The sequence below is a fragment of the Lotus japonicus genome, chromosome 4 (genome assembly GCF_012489685.1).
Source record: "Lotus japonicus ecotype B-129 chromosome 4, LjGifu_v1.2".
NCBI lineage: Eukaryota > Viridiplantae > Streptophyta > Magnoliopsida > Fabales > Fabaceae > Lotus > Lotus japonicus.
Genome location: NC_080044.1, coordinates 9,881,888 through 9,901,795, shown reverse-complemented (window position 1 = coordinate 9,901,795; position 19,908 = coordinate 9,881,888). Strand labels below are relative to the sequence as shown.

The 19,908-nt window shown below is 39.4% G+C and overlaps 1 protein-coding gene across 1 annotated transcript; it reads right to left on the bottom strand.

The window, feature by feature from the left end:
• Positions 1-8,285: 8,285 nt before the first annotated feature.
• Positions 8,286-14,794, bottom strand: LOC130713524 (CBS domain-containing protein CBSX2, chloroplastic-like). Its single transcript, XM_057563290.1, has 8 exons — positions 14,410-14,794; positions 14,240-14,327; positions 14,048-14,112; positions 13,609-13,657; positions 13,234-13,286; positions 9,696-9,811; positions 8,871-8,928; positions 8,286-8,776 (listed from the first exon to the last, which is right to left on the bottom strand). Exons 1-8 carry the CDS (start codon positions 14,581-14,583, stop codon positions 8,702-8,704), a joined length of 678 nt encoding a protein of 225 aa, XP_057419273.1. The 5' UTR covers positions 14,584-14,794; the 3' UTR covers positions 8,286-8,701.
• Positions 14,795-19,908: the final 5,114 nt, after the last annotated feature.

Here is a 19,908-nt window from a genome sequence, read left to right as displayed (position 1 = left end):
TGTCCCCAAGGCACCAGGACATCGAAAAGCTGTTTTCGACACGTCCTCTTCTGCTATGAAGATTTGGTTGTAGCCTGAGTAACCATCCAACAAGCTTAAGTATTCGTGACCAGCAGCTGAATCCACCATCATCTCAGCAATAGGCATGTGATACTCGTCTTTTGGAGTGACAGCGTTAAGATCTCGGAAATCGATGCAAACTCTCATCTTTCCATTCTTCTTGATCACTGGAACCACGTTGGCTAACCAGTCCACATATCGAGCTGTTCTGATAAATTTACACCTGAGGAGTCTTTCGATTTCTTCCTTGATTTTCACCAACACATCTGGATGGAACCTCCTGGGCAATTGCTTGACTGGTTTCTTGTCTTCTTTGATGGGTAACTTTAATTCCACCAACTCTCGACTGAGGCCAGGCATTTCATCGTAATCCCAAGCGAAACAGTCTTTGAATTCCTTGAGTAATTTCACCATCCTGTCCTTTAACTCTGGGTCGATAAGAGCACTGATGTATGTTGGCCTCTTTTCTAAGCCATCTCCCAAGTCCACTTCTTCCAAAGGGTCTTGTGCTTCCATTTTCTTGGAAACATCGACCATTGGCTTCTCGAAACCTAATGGACCGTCATCATAGATGCAATCTAGCCTCGAATTGTGATGGTCCTCGAATTCACATTCCTCGACACTCTGCTCGTTTTCTTCTACGCACATGTTATCCTTATTTGTTGTTGCCTCCTCCTGAGATGTCATTTCGACAGGCAGAATTGAGGCATTGGCTTCGTCAGTAGCCATTTCTTTGGCTATTCTTGTGGCCTCTAGAGCCGTCCTTATTCTGTTTTCGGCTGCGTAAGCCGAGATTCGAGCTAGGCTCGAATTAATCATCTTTAACATCATTTTGCCACTCAGTAGTGGCATCCTTTTCTTCATTGTTGTGCCATCCACTCATGGCATCAGGTTTGTATGCTTCATTAAGGTTTAAACCCCTGATGGGATCCAACGTCACCGAATACTCCGAGTACGGGTTGAAATATTGAGAGGCCACTGTGTCTAGAGGAGCAATTGTGGCTAAACTTTTCTCGAAATTCTTTTTGCTGACGTAACCTGTCTCCGCTAAATAGTAGCTTTGATCTGCTTGCACGTTCTCGACGACCCCATCTGATTTCCAAATGGAGATACGTTGGTGCAGGGTTGAAGGCACTGCCCCCACGCCGTGGATCCATTCTCTCCCCAATAGCAGGTTGTAGTTGGCTTTTGAGGGGACCACAATGAACAGTGTGGAACGGGCTACCGTGTCAATGGTTATGTTCAACATGATTGCTCCTAAGGAAGAACCTGTTTTCCCTTCATAATCGGAAAGTACCATGTCGTGAGGGATTAGATCTGCTTCAGTCTTGCCCAGCCTCTTGAGCATAAACTTAGGCATTAAATTGATTGTGGCCCCTCCGTCGACAAGGACTTTATTGACTCCTTTATCGTCGACTTTGGCCCAAACAAATAATGGCTTCAAGTGGCTTTTCATCTGCTCCGTTGGCCTTTGGAAGATAGCTCTTTCGTCTTCGACGGATCCTTTTTGCATCACATAGTAGCACAAGGGGTTGTCATCTGGCTCTTCCTCGTCGTAGTAATCTTCTTCGTTCTCGGTGACCTCTGAGATTCTGTCGAATTCAGCGGGTAAGATAGACACTATGCAGATGATGTTAAGATCTTCCCCCTCACTGTCATCGAAATCCTCGAGCATGTCTTCATCCTCATCCTCGACAACATCCTTCTCTTTTTCTTTAGCTGGATTTGGTGGCACGGTTACTCCTTGTTTGATGGCGTGGTCAAGTTGATTGATGATCGACGCCACACTAGGCTCCTTGTGAGGGTTGTCTTCTGGCTTTATGTCCCATAATGAACGGAACTTACCACCCCTTTCCCTTTCCGCTTTCCTTTTCCTCAGGAAACGTCTGAACTGGGTTCTGGTCATTTGTTCAGGAGCATAATAATTCCCAGAGCCATAGGAATAATTCCGCGACACGCGGGAATTGTTGATGTAAGATGACCCTTGGCCTAAGTCGATTTTCTGCCACTTGGGGTATGGTTTTGGCCTTGGAGGTGCTGGCTTGAACCATTGATTTTTTGGTAACCCAGCATCAGGGACATAAGTCTTGTCCTTGCTTCTTAACTTTTGGCCTTTATGGCCATCGAGTTCTTGACCTCTTTCAACCCACTCCTCGTGGGGATATTTCAACCTTCTAGACACAGGCATTTTGTTCTGGTAATGCCTCTTCATCTCAGAATCTTGATAGGCTTTGGCTGCTGACTTGTCGAAAACGGCACTACATCGAGGACAAAGCATGACTTCTTTCTCGCCATCTTTGCTTCGTGACAAAAACTCAACAAGAGTTTCTCCTGCCTTGGGGTAAACCTCCTCTAGGCTCACCTCTTTTGCGACCTCTGGTTCTTCGACAGCCATGTTTTCCTCCTTTGCCTCCTCGAGTGTCAGGCCCAGATTTAGCTTCTCAGAAATGTCGACCATGCCAATGTAGAAAGGTTCCACGTAGTTGGCTTCAGCTACTTGCAGTGGGTCGGAGTCAATCTTCATTTGGCTTTTGTTTTTATCGTCATACTTGAGCCTTCCCGAATCCAATGCCCCCTGCACAAGATCCCTGAAACGAACACACTGTGAGGTCCAATGACCAAAAAAGTTGTGATATTTGCAATATTTCTTCCCTTTCCTTTGTTCAGGAGAAGGAAGTTTTTGGTCTTTAGGGACCACAAGCAAACCATCAGACACAAGTATATCATAAATTGCATCACACTTGGCCACATCAAAAGTATAAGTTTTCACAGCAGGAATCGTGTTCTTGGGGTTTTCCTCCCCAAGTTTGTTTTCACGTGGCTTCAATGCTTTACAAACATAAGGATCCCCTGGCTGAAGTTCAGCCAGATTGACATCATTTAAGTCGACGTCTGCAGGGACTTCTCGATAAACACATGGACTTTGACATACTGGATCCGCATCTATGTACGCCACCTTCTCCTTCTTTGGCCACTTAGTAGTCTTGGCCCTTTCCTCAGACTTTTCGGCCTTTAGCAATTCGATGTGCCTCACTCTATCTGCGAGTAAAGACATATCTCGAATATACTGAGTGTCGATTTTCTTTCTAATGGAATACTCTAGACCACCAGCGGCTAAGACAACTAGCTCGTGTTCGGGGACATGGGTGAAACATCGAGATTTAAGCATCCTAAACCTGTTGAGGTAATCATCAATTGACTCTGCTGGCTTTCTTTTGACACTAGCCAAATCTTTCAAACTCACCTTGCACTCTCCCCTAAAGAACTGCTCATGGAAAATCCTTTCCAATTGGGCCCATGTATGGACTGACCTAGGAGCGAGGGTGGTGAACCAGGTAAATGCATTCTTAGTTAGAGAACTTGGGAAGTACTTCATTTTTAAATTTTCATTGATGGCTAAATCCCCTGCTTCGATTTGGTACCTAGCTATGTGTTCTACAGTGGACTCTCCTGAATCCCCCGAGAACTTAGTGAATTTGGGGACCTTCCAGCCTCGAGGAAGTTCTGATTCGAGAACCTCCTCTGTAAAGGCCGACACAAAATGTGGTCTATTCGCGAAACCTACGTTGAAGCCATGTTGGTTCAACAATTGTTCTACTACGGCAGCAACATTTTGTTGCCCCCCAGCATTCTGGTGTCGAATTCTTTCTAACACACCATCAGCATGTTCTTCCCTGTTCACCATGTACACATTTTGCAACGGTGGCTGCACTGCCTCGTTCCTCCTAAATAAAGGGTTTGCCCCCATATCTTGGTGTTGTGGCACTTGATAGCGCACAGGGGCGGGGTTAGGCAATGGGATTTGGTTAATCCCTGGTGCTGGTTGGATTTCGACTGGTGCCCCCAGGGCTGTCGCCAAACGATCCATCTGACGTGCCAAATGCTGATTATTGACATTATTATTTTGGAGCACTGGATTAAGTAGTTCACCTATCTGTCGAGATAACATGTTAACCATTTCATGGTTACTATCATCTACTTGCTGCCTAATGGCTTGAAGTGAACCAGTATTCATACCTGTAGATAAATAAATTTGTTAACTAGATCCAGGGATAGGAGGGCTAACTCGACTCCCCAAATTTAGCATTGTTCCATTTGCCCCAAAAGGGGGTATGCTGAATGGAGGAACATTTTCAGGGAACGTCGAATACGTGCCTTGTATGCCTTGCATCATAGACGTAGGCATACCATAAGGCATGTTTTCCCTCGTAACCGTTGGAACAATCTGTGCCTGTACTGATGTAGATACAGGCATTTCTGCAACTGCAGAAATTGCTACATTCTGGGTTGGCATAGTGGTGCCATGCCCCATTCCAGTATACACTTCTTCATTATTGTTATCGCTACTTCCCCCGGGGCTGCTCTGATTACCCACGTTAGACCCTTGAGGGGAGGTTCTTCCTCGATTACTTGCCATACTCACAGTCTTACCACTTCTCAGGTGCATATAAAACGTAAATCACAACCAGGGCAAGTAACAAATACCAAGTAGCATGCAGCAAACAAACCACACAAAACGCTTCTGTAAAACTTGGTTTTCACAAAAACGGTCCCACCAGGCGTGCCAATTTGTTTACGTCGATTTTTGGTAAACAAATATCCTCTTAGTTCAACTAAAGGAAGTTTAGATTTCAGGGTCCTTTTGAGAAAACGCTTTGCCAAAGTGTAGTGTGTGAATAAATGTGTTTTCGACAACAACGAGCAACTCAAATGAAACTAGATGTTATTGAATACGAGTCGATTACAGAACAGTCAAACAAACTAAAATAGCATGAAAACTACATGAACTGCAGATTTCGACAAACAAACTACACAAAAGAACTGAAAATCAACAAGCTGAAATGCAGGGAAACTAAAGTGTTGGTTCTGCAACATACTCCTCCATCATCACGTTTCGCTCCTCGAGTCTCATTGATACGGACATTAGAGCTTTCTGGTGAATTTTTCAGAGTTTAAGTTGGGAACCCCTTCTTCTGCTGCTACTTCCTCTATTTATAGTGTTCTTTCTTCGCACGTTCTTGGCGGTTTTCTTGAATGCATAATGGCTTCGTGGGTTTTGAATTTTGGCGCCATACCCCACGTTTAGCCGGTGGTCTTTGCGCACGTGACTCTATTGCCACGTGGATGGTTTTGAGTCGTGGGTGACCGTTGCTATTCGTGGCATCGTGGGTATATGCACGTGCTTGTAGTTGCTTGTTATTCGGTAACTGCCTCTTCTGTTAGGATGATCGAGATTTCTTCATCTGCTGAATTTGTCGAGATATAGATCTTACTAACTTGGCTTTGGGGGACACCATGTGCTGAGTCGCCGGTCTCGCCGTAACCCTTTCTGTCGAGAATGTGCCTTTGCACCATGATGTCGAGAATCGTAGTACTTATAATTTTTAGCTTAACACATAGTTTAAGAAATAAATACACCAAATTAAAGCCTATAAGATCTATGTGAACTTTTTTCCTGCCATGTGAACGAAGCACAAAATGAGTTCTCAGTTTAAAGAAGACGGAAGAAATTGGGGATTTAGGTTCTTAGTGTTTTTTTAGTAGGAGTTATGTGTTATTATTTTAACTGATTGGATTATTGTGTAAATAAGTTATTTATTAAAATGAATATTAGTAAAAAAAAGAAAATGAAATGAGTTGGAATTCATAAAGACATGTGTTACAATTTTATTGGGACACCTCATTAAAGGGTGATTTAACCCAATTTTTATCAAGGGTTATTTAGACAACCCCTCAATAAAAATTAGTAATGAAGTGTATAAAAGATGAGGTGTAGATATATAATTATTGGTTAGTAATATAATTCTAGTTTTTAGCCACCGTAGAATTATAAAATAATAATAATAATAATAATAATAATAATAATAATAATAATAATAATAATAGCCACCGTTAGAATTATATGCATAGAATAAGCAACATTTAAGTATAATTTTTCTTACATATCAATTTTATAATTTTTTTTCTTATTTCTCTTCTCTATTTTATCAAACAACTTATTATATCACTCATTTCTCTCTTATTTATTTTCATATCTCTCTAAAAGTGGTGAGGTGTGTATGCAACATTTTTCATAGAAAGAGTATATGTTTGTCACTTGATTTCCATTTAAGAGAAATGAAAGAAATTAGAAAAAAATGAGAAATATCATAGGTGATGTGATAGAAAAAAGAAAAAAGAGATAAATTTACTCTTAAATCTAACATTTGATAACGAAAACTTGCTAAGAGAAAATCTGTCTATAAGTATGTTGCTTTGCTATAAGAGTTCTTAAATGAATATATCTCATTAGGTATGGAAGAACTCCTTATATAATTGAGGTCTCTCATGGTCATAATTAAAGTGATAGATAGGAATAGACGAAAATAAACATATAGATATTACAATCAATTTTCGCCAAATCAAACACATCACCATAAACACATAGAAAAAGTCATTTTTTCGCTCTAATTCTCGTCGGTGACTTGTGACGTTTCTAAGGCAAAACACCGTGTTTGAACTTTTCAAATAAGCGAATGAATATTTCGACATCGTTCTAAACCATACCATGATAAAATATAGTATATACTTATTTAGGATGAGTCATGAATATGCATCCTCTTACATGATAACACAAAGGCACTCAATCACATCAACTTTAATTTCACTTAATATCGTTTATCGCGCACAAGCAGATAATATAATTAATTTCATTATTATGTAAGATATCAGGGTCTTTCACAATTTCTTTATCGATTTCTCATTTAGCGATTAGGTTAAGAAACCTTTAGTGATAACATAGTCAGGGCTTACCCTTTGGTGATAACTTAGTCGGTTTTCCCTCTGTCGATTAGGTTGAGAGAACTTTAGTGATACAATTTTTCCTTGTCGATTAGTTAAAGAGACATTTAGCGAAAAAAATCTAATTTTTCATTTGGAGATTACGTCAAGAGACCTTTGACATTTATGTTGAGAGACCTTTGGTGATACACAATTGACGGTTTAGGTCGAGAGACCTTTAGCAATACACATATGCCGATTAGATTGATAGACCTTTGAGCATACACATTTGGCAATTAGGTTGGGTGGCATTTGCTAATACACATTTGGCGATTAGATCAAAAGACCTTTGGTACTTTTGGCGATTTAGGTGAAGAGACCCTTCCGTACACATTTGGCGGTTAAGTTGATCGGCTCAACGGATGGCAACATACTTATGAAATTTTGGCAAACCAACTTCTTTAATTAGTGGCCTCAATACGGAGGATTTCCTTGCTGCAAAAGTAAAACAGGTCTCATTTTTGAAAATGAGGTGCCTCGTTAAAAAACTCTTCAAAGGAGTTCTCCTCAGTCCTCACAACTTTAAGGGATAGAGGATACCAGATCCAACCAGAGTAAAAATAAGAAATGGTGGACAGGAAAGAGTGCTAGCGTAGAAACAAATTTAACAATGGGCTATTTCCTTTCGTGGTGGAGAGCGGCATTGTTATTGACTGCAAGACAGGGACCATGGTTGTAGTGGCTGCTCTGGCAGCATAGGAGGAACTGGTTTAGCTTCAGTTGCGGACGAAAGTGGACAAATATGCCTATGAAACACAAAGTTACAAACATCATGGGTGTCACGCTTCCTTTAGGACAGGAAGATAACTTCTCTAGCAAATGAATCTTGGATCAGCCACTTTGTACCATACTACTAAGAAACACCAATGTACTTTGGAACTATGAAACACCAATGTACCATACTACTATGAAACACCACTGTACTTTTTAGTACTGTGAAAATCAATGTACTACAAACATTTTTTAAGTCTATCAATTTGTAGTATCTCCAGTAGATTTCGTTTACTTTCAACTTTTCAAGTAATATTTATAGCCTTCTACATTTTTTTCAAAATTATAAATAAAGTTTTATGACTACACCTGTAGCATAATTCTGTATTGGCTTGGTTAAAAGATCAACTAAATCATGAAAAAGAAAGAGAACACTGTTAATCTGTGCTTCATATATATAAAGTCAATTCTCAATTCCTCCCTTTGTGCTTTTCATTAATAATCAAATTTTACTCCTCCCTGCAACCCAACCTGCAGACCTGGTAATTAAGAAAAATTACCGCCCCTTCAGTATTCCACTAGGTAAAGAAAAATATCTTGATCATGTTCATAACTGTAAGAGTTGTCAAATTCGACAATAAATAGATAAGTACAGAAAACTAAGAAGCTGGTTAATAATACAATATGAAAAAGACCTGAGAAAAAAAATTATAATACATTAATTAAAATGGTATGAAATTTACAGCAAGTTTATAATACAGTGCTCAAAATGATCCATTCCAATCTCATAAATGTCAGATTCAACAAAGCTTACATATAGTTTAACTGGATATAATGTCTCAAGCTCACACAGAAACTATGTTGAGGAAGGAGATCGATAAATCACTTCTCTATAAACGGTGCTAACGCACCACTTAAAATATCTTAGAACAGAAAGGTAACAAAAGTTGCCTTCAGCTCCTCTTCTGGTCTGACATGCACTCTTCATCGTCCAAACATCGACCAGACAATGACTACATACATACATACATACATCCTAAAATTACCAAGATTGTACTGACTACTGCCAGTTCAGCCTACAAGCAAAGCTATTTCTATTTCATCTGTCAAACTATGAGAGCCTATCACCAGCACGTTTTGACAGCAATGCTGCCTTAACTATATTTCCCCTTGTAATAAGTCCAACCTAGCAAAATTGTGAAAATAATCAATCAGCCAATGTTACTGCTGCAAGAGGCACAAAAGTTAAACTTTCAAGAGGGAATGAATGATCTCCTTACCAGCTTTCCATCTCTATCAACTACAGGCAGTCGACGATATTTTGTTTCAAGCAACAGCCTAATACAAGAAGTGTCAGTGTCAGGCGATAAAACATTTGCAACTTAGACTACAAAATTATAGGAATCTTAATCAAATAGAGTCGGGGGTTGTCAAATACACCCAATCACCCCAAAACACACCCCACGTCAGTACTAATTTCCCAAAATATCATCTGTTTAATTGTTTTTCAGAACCTAAAATCAGAATCACTTTTTTCGTTAGTAACGTACCGGGAATTAATAACCCAGTAGCTTTAAACTCGAAAAAGGTTTCAGAATCTTATTCCGATACAATTTTTTAGCATTTTATACTGCGCAAACTTATGTTCCCAGAATTGGACTTGGTCACTTAATTAGCTACCAGAGTTTTAAAAATCCGGTAGTGTCTTTATTCCGGAAAACTAAGTTTCTGGACTGCCTCGCTAATAATATCGGAAAGTTCAAAACCCTAAGTTTATTTTTCCAATTTCTTAAGTACCGGATATTTTAATTACCGGTATTAGACATTACCGGATTCTATGGTAATGTATTTTGACTTCAGCTTCACTCTGTAAGTTATATTTTCCAGAATTTAAACACACACACATATATATACACACTGGAAATTCGAAAATCTGGTAGATGGTGAGGGGAGAGACAGTGAGTGAAAAGTAAAGGGAGGGTATTTTTGTATTTTTAAAAAAAGAGGGAGGTGTGTTTTGGGGTGATGGGGTGTAGTGAGTTAATATAATGTAACAAAATAATCACAGAAATCAGTGTCACTGCATGTTAATGCAAAATCAGTACCTTGCAGCATCCTCCAGATTAGTCGATTCTTGAACAACAAGGGGAGTTGGAGTCATCAAGTCTCCAACAACTTGGCCATTAGTTTTACTAAGAAGCTTTTGTATCTCATTGAATGTCTGCCATGGAAAAGATTAATTAGAAATTTGCATGTGTCATGATGGAGTCAGCTACATGAACCAAACAACACCTAAATGCCATGTCATGAATCATATCTAAAGATAGACCATTTAAATCCAAATTTCTAGATGTATAGTCAATTAATAGAGTAACAATATTTAATTATTAAATTGTAATTTCCCTTCTGTTGCTCAAAGTAAGAAAGATGAGAGTAAAATGACAATCAAGAAAATGATAGGTTTTAGAATCATGTGCAATCACAGGTTCAATACAAAATTTGGTAACCATTTTGCAAAGTAAGAAAGGTATGACCGTAAGATTATATCTCAACTACCTCTATCCCGTCCCTTCCTTTCCCCCAAAAATTAGAAAATTAGTCATCCCTAAATATACATAGAAAGGCATTGATGCTTAATCTTAAAAGGGCTTTACTGGCATAAAATTCTTCTAGTACAATTATACAAGTTTTGAGCTCTTCAATCAGTTGGCTTTCAAAACATACATAAGCAAAAAGTTTTCTATGCTACAGCACCATAATTGGAACATAGGCTCATAGCTGCTTAAGGCTTGCTTATGGCATACTCAATGTAAAGTGTAAATCGAGACTGAAATCTGAATATCAATTTACATGAATGAAATATACAATTTTTAAATAAAGATTACCTAGTCAAATAATGAAACTATGGAATCTATGATAATGTGATATACACTATACAGCAAAATCTGAACACAACAATCAGTATTATATTAATAGAAAGATATCTCAACACTCCCTCAATGTTGAGTATAAAGAATTATAGATCATATCAAACTGTTTTTAAAATATGTATGATATCCTCAGAGCTCCTAAGGACTTAGAGAAGTGATAGGTACCAGAAATATTACTCTAGAACTGTTATGGTACCTGTGGGTATTCAAGTAAGAGATCCAGTAAATGGAACAGCATCTCGTATAGAATATGTACAGAATGATGAAATCAACAGAAAACAACAGTGGAGGCAAGTCAGAGAGTGCCTATATCTCTCCCAATTCCCAGCCTAATACCAGCCTACCTTCCCCTCTCCCCCCTTTCACACATCTATACTCCTTCTTTCACTCTCTTCCACAACCAACTCAGTTACCACAGGGACCCACTCCCCTGCTGCCAGCTCAGCATCAGTTAGGCTCCCCTTCATGTGTTCATTAAGTGCATCACACCTCCACTTCCCCTAACATTAAGCTAAGTGAACTTGGCCTTTACAATTAGGTTGCATCATGTAGATATTGGCGAGCCGATCCTTGGAGCATAAAGTGGAAGTTTCAATGATACCATATTATCTTTTTGCTAATGAAATGACAATCGACTTCTGTATGATTTGTTCTCTCATGAAAGACATGATTACAGGGAACTTGCAGAGTCGATGGGTTATTAACATTAGCTCCAAGCCTCCAAGAAACAAACCTTGAAGAACCATAAGTTCTGTAAATGCATCAACCGCAAGAGCTCACACCATAGATGTCCGGGAGAGAATGGGACAAGTACTGAGGTATGGTTAGATTCTAAAGTCATCATCTCAGTCAATCATTTTTTGTCATCACCCTAGATGGGATAAGCTTCATGTTAAATGATACAACCGTCAAGCAGGATGTACCAGCAACCAACAATCATTGTCCTGGAGGCAGTGGACAAGTATCTAGGTATGGTTAGATTCTAAAGTCGTCATCTCGTCAATCATTGTCTATCATCATCCTAGATGGGATAAGCTGCCTTTATTGTCTTGTGAATGGTAATAGATGAGAAGAAGGCATAGTGGGTAGGAGACAAACGATGATATGAGAGGAAGTTATAAATAGTGTGAGGATTAAGGATAGAATGTTCATATTCACGAAGTGCAATGGGCAGGTAAGCAAAAGAGGCGTAGGAGATAGGAGCATGAGCTGAATTATTTCAGCAAGTGTTGTCAAACCCGTATGCGCCGGACGACCCCGATGCGCTATAGAGGTATAGTGTATATCGGCGCATAGCAGCTTACCCCTCAATCAATAAATAAAAGCAGAACAGAAGAAGAGGAAGCTGTTGGGATTTATGAAAAAAATAAATAAGTAAGAAATCAAAGAAAAAGGGAGATGGAGAATAGAGAAAAACTGACAGGAATAAAGCAGAGAATAAGAAAACAGAGCAAAGCAAAAGACGGACAGAGAAATAGCAACCTGAAGTGAGGACATGAGAAGGGAGATGGGGATTGCCGGAAGTCACCTGACGATTCAGAATCTGACTGCAAGTCAGATCGAAGGGTGGGGGGGGGGGGGTTGGGCAGAAGAGGGGGGAAGGCAGGAGAGTATATTCCCAACTTCTCAGATTCGAAAACCCCATTTTACTCTTAAAATGTTGCCCTAATGACATCCTTTAAGGGTACAACAGCAATGTAAAACCCTAAACACAATCGTGCTGCTACAGTTCCCGCGAAGCCGCGATTCAGGCTGCGATTGAGGACAGCGGTTCCAAACCCTTCTGCGATTCAGGCCGACGCCGCAATTCACAAAACAGCTAAATAGGGAAACTATGATAATGTGATATATAACAAGATTTGAATACAATCAGTAATTTATTACAGAATAATGTCTCGGCAGTGTAAACACACGAAGATATACTTCACTCACATTGTTCTCTAGACAGCAATTTTTCTTCGATTCTATAACTAAAACGTTAGGAGGTCCATTTGTTGAAATAATAATACTTCATGAACTTCAGTATTATTAGTTTCCTTTAAAAGCTTTCCATGTTTTGAGAAATATGATTTAGTTGTAGACCAAGAAACAGTTTATGCAATTTAACCAAATACTGGAAGCTGTTAAAACTTAAACCCGACTTATACCAGATAGAGGTCCATCTGTGCGAGAAATTTCAAGGAAGCAAACAGAAAAGAAATAAAGTTATGTTGCCACAGAATGTGTAACAGGGGATGCGGATTTGTTTTCCTATGAAATATTAGTCAATCAGGAAAGCCAAAATGACAAACCACATCATCAATGCTATATATAAAACAGATAGAAACTGATATGAAATGCTAATGAAAAGGAAAACCTGTAAATAGAAGCATGGTCTCAAGAATATAAAGATTTTAGCCAACCAAACAAAGTCACGCCATCAAATGGAAAGATAACTCAGGTTACGATTTCATGTCGGAGCAGATGAATTGTTAATAAGTACATAAATGCTTTGTCCAAATACAAGATTGTGAACAACACCATTCATCATAATAGAATGGCATCATATCATATTAAACCACATCAGTGTCTTATAGCACCATTTGGCATCAATTAAAGAGGAGTAATTTATGATTGAACAGTAGATATATTAACAGTAAGTCATATAGAAGAATTCATATGGTAGTACAAGAAATGCTAATAGAAAACCAAGGAAGCAGAATTTAACACTTACTTTCCAAGAACTATTGACGTCAGGGAATAAGTTTGAATCGTTTTGATTACCACCTAAATGCCAAAAAGAGCAGTTAGTAAAATCATAGCAAAAGTATGCAGACAACTTGACCCACAAGATTCAGAATGGCTCAATTCCAGACTTGCAGAAAAAATTAAACACCGCCATTTAGCTTCTACACTCATTTACTAAAACAGAAACTATTGTCTCTCTTTCAAACATACACATGGGCATAAAACATATGGCTATCTCCAATCTTTCAACTATAACAGTACAAACTTCAAAAAAAATTATAAACTACCCATTCCTGCAACCTACATGAGCATTGATAACACGACAGTAATTTCAATTTTGAATTTGTGATGTCTGCAGTACCTGATATGGAATCAATTGCTAACAAGTCATAATCTGAAACAACTCCAACCTGCACCCACAAAAATAATAATAAAAAGGTCAGAGAGGAATTCAAGAGCTATGCTAGATATTACGAACAAATTTTCGACGAATCACAAGGAACAAGTTATTGAATACCTTAATTTTTTTCATAACAAATAACAACTGCATTGCATAAAAAATCACTCATAATCTAACCGTGATAAACATTTCGGCAAGTTTCATTTGGAATATTTTCAGTCTATCTATTATTTCCGGGAATTGAAACAACACAGTCATAGTTCTGGCATTCCAGGACATAGGCATAATAAAAGTACGAAACCAGCCCAAAATGAAACTACGCGATGCACTAAAAAGGAAAATAGCACTAAAATTACATAATAAAGCTAAAAAAAAAAAGTGAAGGGATATAAACAATTACCAGATTCCAGTCATCATCAACTACTGGAAGACCACTGATTCTGTTTTTGACAAGTGCTTCAAGAGCTGGGACACAAGAAAAAACAAACAAAAGCAAAATCAATCACATACCACACAATAATAAAATAGAGCATTGAAAAGGTCAAAAAGCATAAAAAACAAAAGGAAAGAAAATTATGATGAGGGATACTACCTTCATCAACGGTGGTGGTGGTTTTGGCAACATGCAAATTCTGCTTCTTAGTCATGAAATCAGCAACTGTATAAGTTCCATTCTCGCGCTGAAAACAAAAAAACAAAAAACAAATGAAAACTCATAGATAGCGTGAGATAGAAGCTTGATCCGAAGAAATGAAGACTTACCGGAACCGAATCGACGGTTGCGCTTGGGCCGGAGGCAAGGCGGAACCGAGCGGAGTGAGAGGAGCGACGCCGTTTGGGGACGGCGGAGGATGGAACCGGAGAATGGGTTTGGGGGAATAGGGACGGAGATAGTGACCGAAGCGGAGGAGCACTGATCAAATGAATCGAACTCATTTTTCTATTTTTTAATTTTTTTTAAAAATTTCTTGTTCTCTATGCAAAATTGCAAACAATTAAAAAAATAGAAAATTGATTGATTCTGTTTCTGGTGAAGTTGGAGCTAGAACAATGAACAGGAATCAAATGAGATGAAATAATTGAATGGAAAGTAGTAATTATAATAATGCTATGCTATGCTATCTCAGTGGAATAAGAAATATAAAAGAATAATGGAATATAAATGAAATTATTTTTTGTATGACGAAATATAAATAGAAATGGGAAAGCAAGGAAACGTGAGCATGCTTTTACTTTTCCGTTGAAGGCGGTGGAATTGGAGTGCAAGAAACATTGCCACAGTCGGCGGCGGACATTTTACTACGGCGTCGTTTGTCTTCGTATCGTATGGCTTCATTCAATTCACATTTTCCAATTCTTGGTCAAACCAAAATTTGATTTGATTTTTTATGGTCAAACTAAAATTTGATTTAACTTTGCATTTTCTTTGTTGTCAAAATGCATTTTGGTTATTTTGTTTAAAGAAGGCTAGCTCTATTGAGTTTGCGTTACCGGGTTGATTTCAGTGGTCTTATTTTAGTTTAGGATTTAGTTATAGTTATTATCATGTGTGTGCGAAGTGACTTGTTGGATGTTATTAAGATGTTGGAGTCACCTCTTTTGTCTTGCATTTGAAAGCGGTGTTAGTAGATACAGTGAATATTTGTATTCGTCCTTGGCCAGTCTCTTTACATCATTTTCAGAGAGGAAGTAATGCGTGTGCATATAGGCTATTGGGTATGTGTTGCCTGATTGATCTTAATCGATGATGTCTGCCACCTGCTAAACCAAGCTTGCTTCTTGCCTTAGACCAGTATTGCTACGAATTCACTTAAAAATAATATTCGTAACTGCTTTGGGGCCTTGGCCTTTACTGCCTTCCTCTCAAGTCCCGTGCTGCCGCTTGCATCTTTTTATTCTCACGTTTGACATTTTGAGAAACTAAAAAATGTGTTCATAGTTATTACCCATAAAACTTCTAGAAAATGCAAACTTCTAAAATTAAATCAGCCTTGAGTACCAGAGCTAATCTCATCATGAGTTACTTTTACTACAAATAGTATCATAGCGACGTGGAGCTCTAAATTCCTTTCTCTGAGTGGTGGGTTGGTAATGTTAAAGGTTGTCACATCTTCAAGGCCCTAGTGGGTGTGATACGGGACTTTGAAAATCTAAGCTGGCCATTGTCGTATCTCCTAGGTGGCGTGGGAACAAGTTTGTAAAAGCAAGAAGTTAGAGGGGCTGGACTCGGCTTCTTAGGTTGGAGTAACAAGGCACTTCTGTTGAAATGGGCTTGGAGGTTTGGAAAGGAGAGAAACTCTCTATGGAGAAGATTTATGTGCGCAAAGTATGGGTAGGATGATAGATCAATGTGTTACTTAGTGGCAAATAGGACAGAGGGGTGTTCGATATCAGTCTAAGATATTCTGAACTCTCTAAAGGAGGATACAGTAATAGCCAAGCTATTTAGGGGTCAATTACTATGCAGAGTTGGCCTTGGGACTTCAGTGCGTTTTTTGAAGGATCCTTGGCTTGACATAGCTCCGCTTCAAATGTTGTTCCCTCGCATGTACAGCTTGGCCATAAATAAATCAGATTCAGTTAGTGAGGTGGGTTCTTTTATAGCCAAAAGCTGGTCTTGGAACCTGGAATTTAGACAGGCGTGTCTTGGGTGGGAGTTGGATGAAGAAAGAAGGTTCAATGCGCTGCTACATTCATTATTGCCAATTAAAGGGGATGGCTTCTTGATGTGGTTGGGTGAGAGGAATGGTGTCTTCTTAGTAAATGCACTTTACTTTCAGGTAGGTCCAATTGCTAGGACCGGAAGCATGGACCATTCCCAAGAAACTACAACAAATTATCCCTCCCAAAGTAACTTTGTTTTTGTGGCAAGCCTCAACAAACAAGATAGATGTCAAAGCAAATTTGCTGGCCCGTGGGGTTGCAATTGAAAATGATGGCATGTGCAGTATTTGTGATGTGGAAATAGAATCTACTGACCATCTATTATTGTCTTGTGCGAGTTCATGGCGCCTTTGGTATGCTATTCTTGTTAGAGAAGGAGTCGTGTGGTGATGTCCTAAACAAATTAAAGAGATTCTTCTTGAATGGCCCTCCTTGAGATCATAAACTGATCTGAATCTTTGGGATTTAATCCCTTAATCTGTGTATTGGTCTATTTAGATTACATGTAATAGAGTGGTGTTCCAGAATGATCCTTTCTCCTTGGACTCTGTTTGGGACTGGCATATAGTCAGGATTATGGGCTGGATCAAGGCATGGTGGAAGGAGTGTTCCTACTCATCTTCAGACTTCTCATGTAACTTCAAATATTTGAGAGTGAAAAGGTGTCGATCAGATCCAAGACTTGGGTCCCTCCCTCGATAGGAATTCTAAAATTCAATGTTGACGACTCTTCCTTTGGTAATCTAGACAAGAGTGGTGTAGGCAGGATTCTAAGAGACTCTAATAGACATCACCGAGAAGCTTTTTCCATGTTTGTGGGCAACCTTTAGGCTTATGAAGCAGAAGTCAAAGCCATCATTTTTGCTCTAGAATTCTGAAAGGACTTTCACTGTTACAATTTGATAATTGAAAGCGATATCGCTTTAGCAGTCGGTTGGGTTGCAAATAAGGAAAATATACCGTGGAAACTCTTGAATGATGTAATTTCTATTGATATGCTGATTGAGGAAGTTGCTTGTGTGGGTGTTATTTATACTTCCAAAGAAGTGAATGACCTAGCAGACTATTTGGAGAAATCAAGGGTTAACATAACATGCCTCATTTGGTCCTTGATGTGAGTTTTTAAGGCCTCTTCTATTTTCTTTCTGTAATCATTGTCCTAACTATTATTTATAGAGGAGATTCTAAACTACCTCTAGACCGCTAAGTTACAAGATGATTACACGTGTCTTTCACCATAAAAAATACTCAACAGTCGCTTTATTGCCTTCAGATTGCGTAACTGCTCCTTTAGTGCGGTTGCAATGTCTCCGACTCAAAATTTGCTTGGGCCTCATTAGACATTTCTGCTAAGTCCTGGGAGAACAAACTTTACCTTCAATACAGAGCTTCGTTTTGACTCAAACACTTATCCAATACATTGATTAGAATTATGAAATTCCATTTCATGGCCTTGACTCATAAGGGTCTCCAGTGAATTCCTATCTTCGACCTGATTTCGGTTCTCTGTAAAATTTTGGGTTAACATGGGGTTCCTATTCAGGATGTCTCAACCGACCAAATGGCTCGTGTCTGAGCATCCGCCACTAGGCTCTACAAAATGGGCCTTGAAGAACCACCTCTTCTAGTAGTGTATGCTCTGTCGCAAGAGTACCGAGATCAACAAGTCAAGGTAGGGGTGAGCATATACCCGTTACCGACCCGAAACCGAGGTACCCGATTGTTATAAAAGTGAAACGGGCGGATTCAGGTGGGTAATCGGGTCAACGGGTGAGAAATTTCGGTTTTAAACGACTTCTGTCCGTCGGGTGCGGGCTGAGTAATTTTTATTGTCGATACCCGAGCCCACCCGAATGACTACTTACACAAATGAATTTTTCAAATAACACTGGCACGCTACACCACACTTTACATTGGGCAGTGTGTTTTTTGACTGAACATGTTTGCACCTACTATGAGCTACATTACTCACACCTTCTAACTAGTCACTTCAGCCACATTTCTCTGTCCCTAGCCTAGCAAAAGATGCATAGAGACTATAAAACAATAATATTATATTATATCTTGTCAAGCAATTTTATGATTCCGTTAAACACATAATTGATATATTAATGTTCAGTTGTAGTATGATAAATAGAATTTAATGTCTAATATAATTCAATATATTTACCAGTAACCTATTCCTCAATGCTTTGGAAACAACTAATCTCTCTCATCATTTCAAAAAAAACTTTATCTCTCTCATATTATAAAGAAGAGCGGTGCTATATGGTACGAGAGCCAAAGCACGAAGACGCACGAGTAGTGAAACACACCGTTTTGGCCTTCTTTCTCCTCTCTGCACTTCCCTCTACTTTCTCTCCACGCTGTTGAATCCTCTCCTTCAAGTGGCGAAGACATCGCCGAACCGAACCAGCGCCACCGCGAGCCAGAACCCTCTAAAGAGAAACCACCAACCTCCAAATCTAACGCCGCTGCCGCACGTTCGAACCTTCACCGTCGCGTTGTTCCTCCACTTCCACCTACGATTTCCACTACGCAGAACCACCACTGCATCATCAAAATCAACACATGCACCGCACATCAAAACAGGGGAGACATAAGCTAGAATCGGTTTCCCACTTTGGAGATTAAGATTATCTTTGGTTGAACTTGAATCCTCTATGAAATACCCAGTTGGTGCCAAACTCAACAGCAAAGAGGTGGTTGGATAAGTTCCCAATGTTGGTTTGAGATCCTTAGAAGGTGCAATGGTGAAAGTCATGCAATGCCCGCCTAGATTTGGATACTCAATAACTCAGGGGCAATAACCAAAGCAAAAGAGGAAGAAAAGGGAGAAAGTTTTACTATTTCCGTTCTTAAATTGAAAAGGGGTTGGGTGAAAAGCATGACCTTACTTTTCTCATTTTTTATCCATGGTCAATTGACGGGGAAAGGCAAGAGGAAGACACCTGTTTCGGGTTATACAGCTTTTATCATTTTTTTTTTAAATTAAACATGGTTTTTGATACTCGTGCTGGCTCGTGCACTAAAACTCTCGTGCCTTTAAGCATTATACTATAAAGAATGAGATAGGAAGCTGTTGAACTTGAGATAGGAAGCTACAGAACCAACGTGGGAGGAGAAGCGCAGCAGCGAAGATGTGGACGCCTTTCATTCACCGCCACACATATCTTCTCCACCTCTTTACCTTCTAAGTTTACATGTTGCACCGCAAAGAAGGACTGGATCTATGAAAGCTTGGCGCCTCTTGAAGAGCTAGCTAATGAATCATTCGTTCTGTCACACACAAAACTTCACAGGGATACAAATGGTGGTTCAAATGCATGGGTTTTTCTCATGTTCTGGTGGTTAATTTTTCATATATTTCTTTGATCTGATCCCACAAACACCCGTGTAAACCGACCCAATAAACCCACTCATCCGTCGAAACCGAACCCGATCTATCCGAAGCCTTATGCGGTCGGGAGCGGATCAAAACATGTTGTAGTCAGGGTCGGGAGCGGATCAAAACATGTTGTAGTCAGTTTTGGTCGGATTGGACTCTTTGGGCCCGAATCCGACCCTACCCGACCCTACCCGACCAATGCTCACCCC

Excerpts from the sequence above, each read along its gene's own strand:
- LOC130713524 (XM_057563290.1), bottom strand. The coding sequence starts at position 14,583 with ATGAGTTCGATTCATTTGATCAGTGCTCCTCCGCTTCGGTCACTATCT. Across the intron at positions 14,113-14,239 it reads CACCACCACCGTTGATGAAG|CTCTTGAAGCACTTGTCAAA; the intron begins GTAGTATCCCTC and ends CTTGTGTCCCAG. Across the intron at positions 13,658-14,047 it reads TTGATGATGACTGGAATCTG|GTTGGAGTTGTTTCAGATTA; the intron begins GTAATTGTTTAT and ends TTGTGGGTGCAG.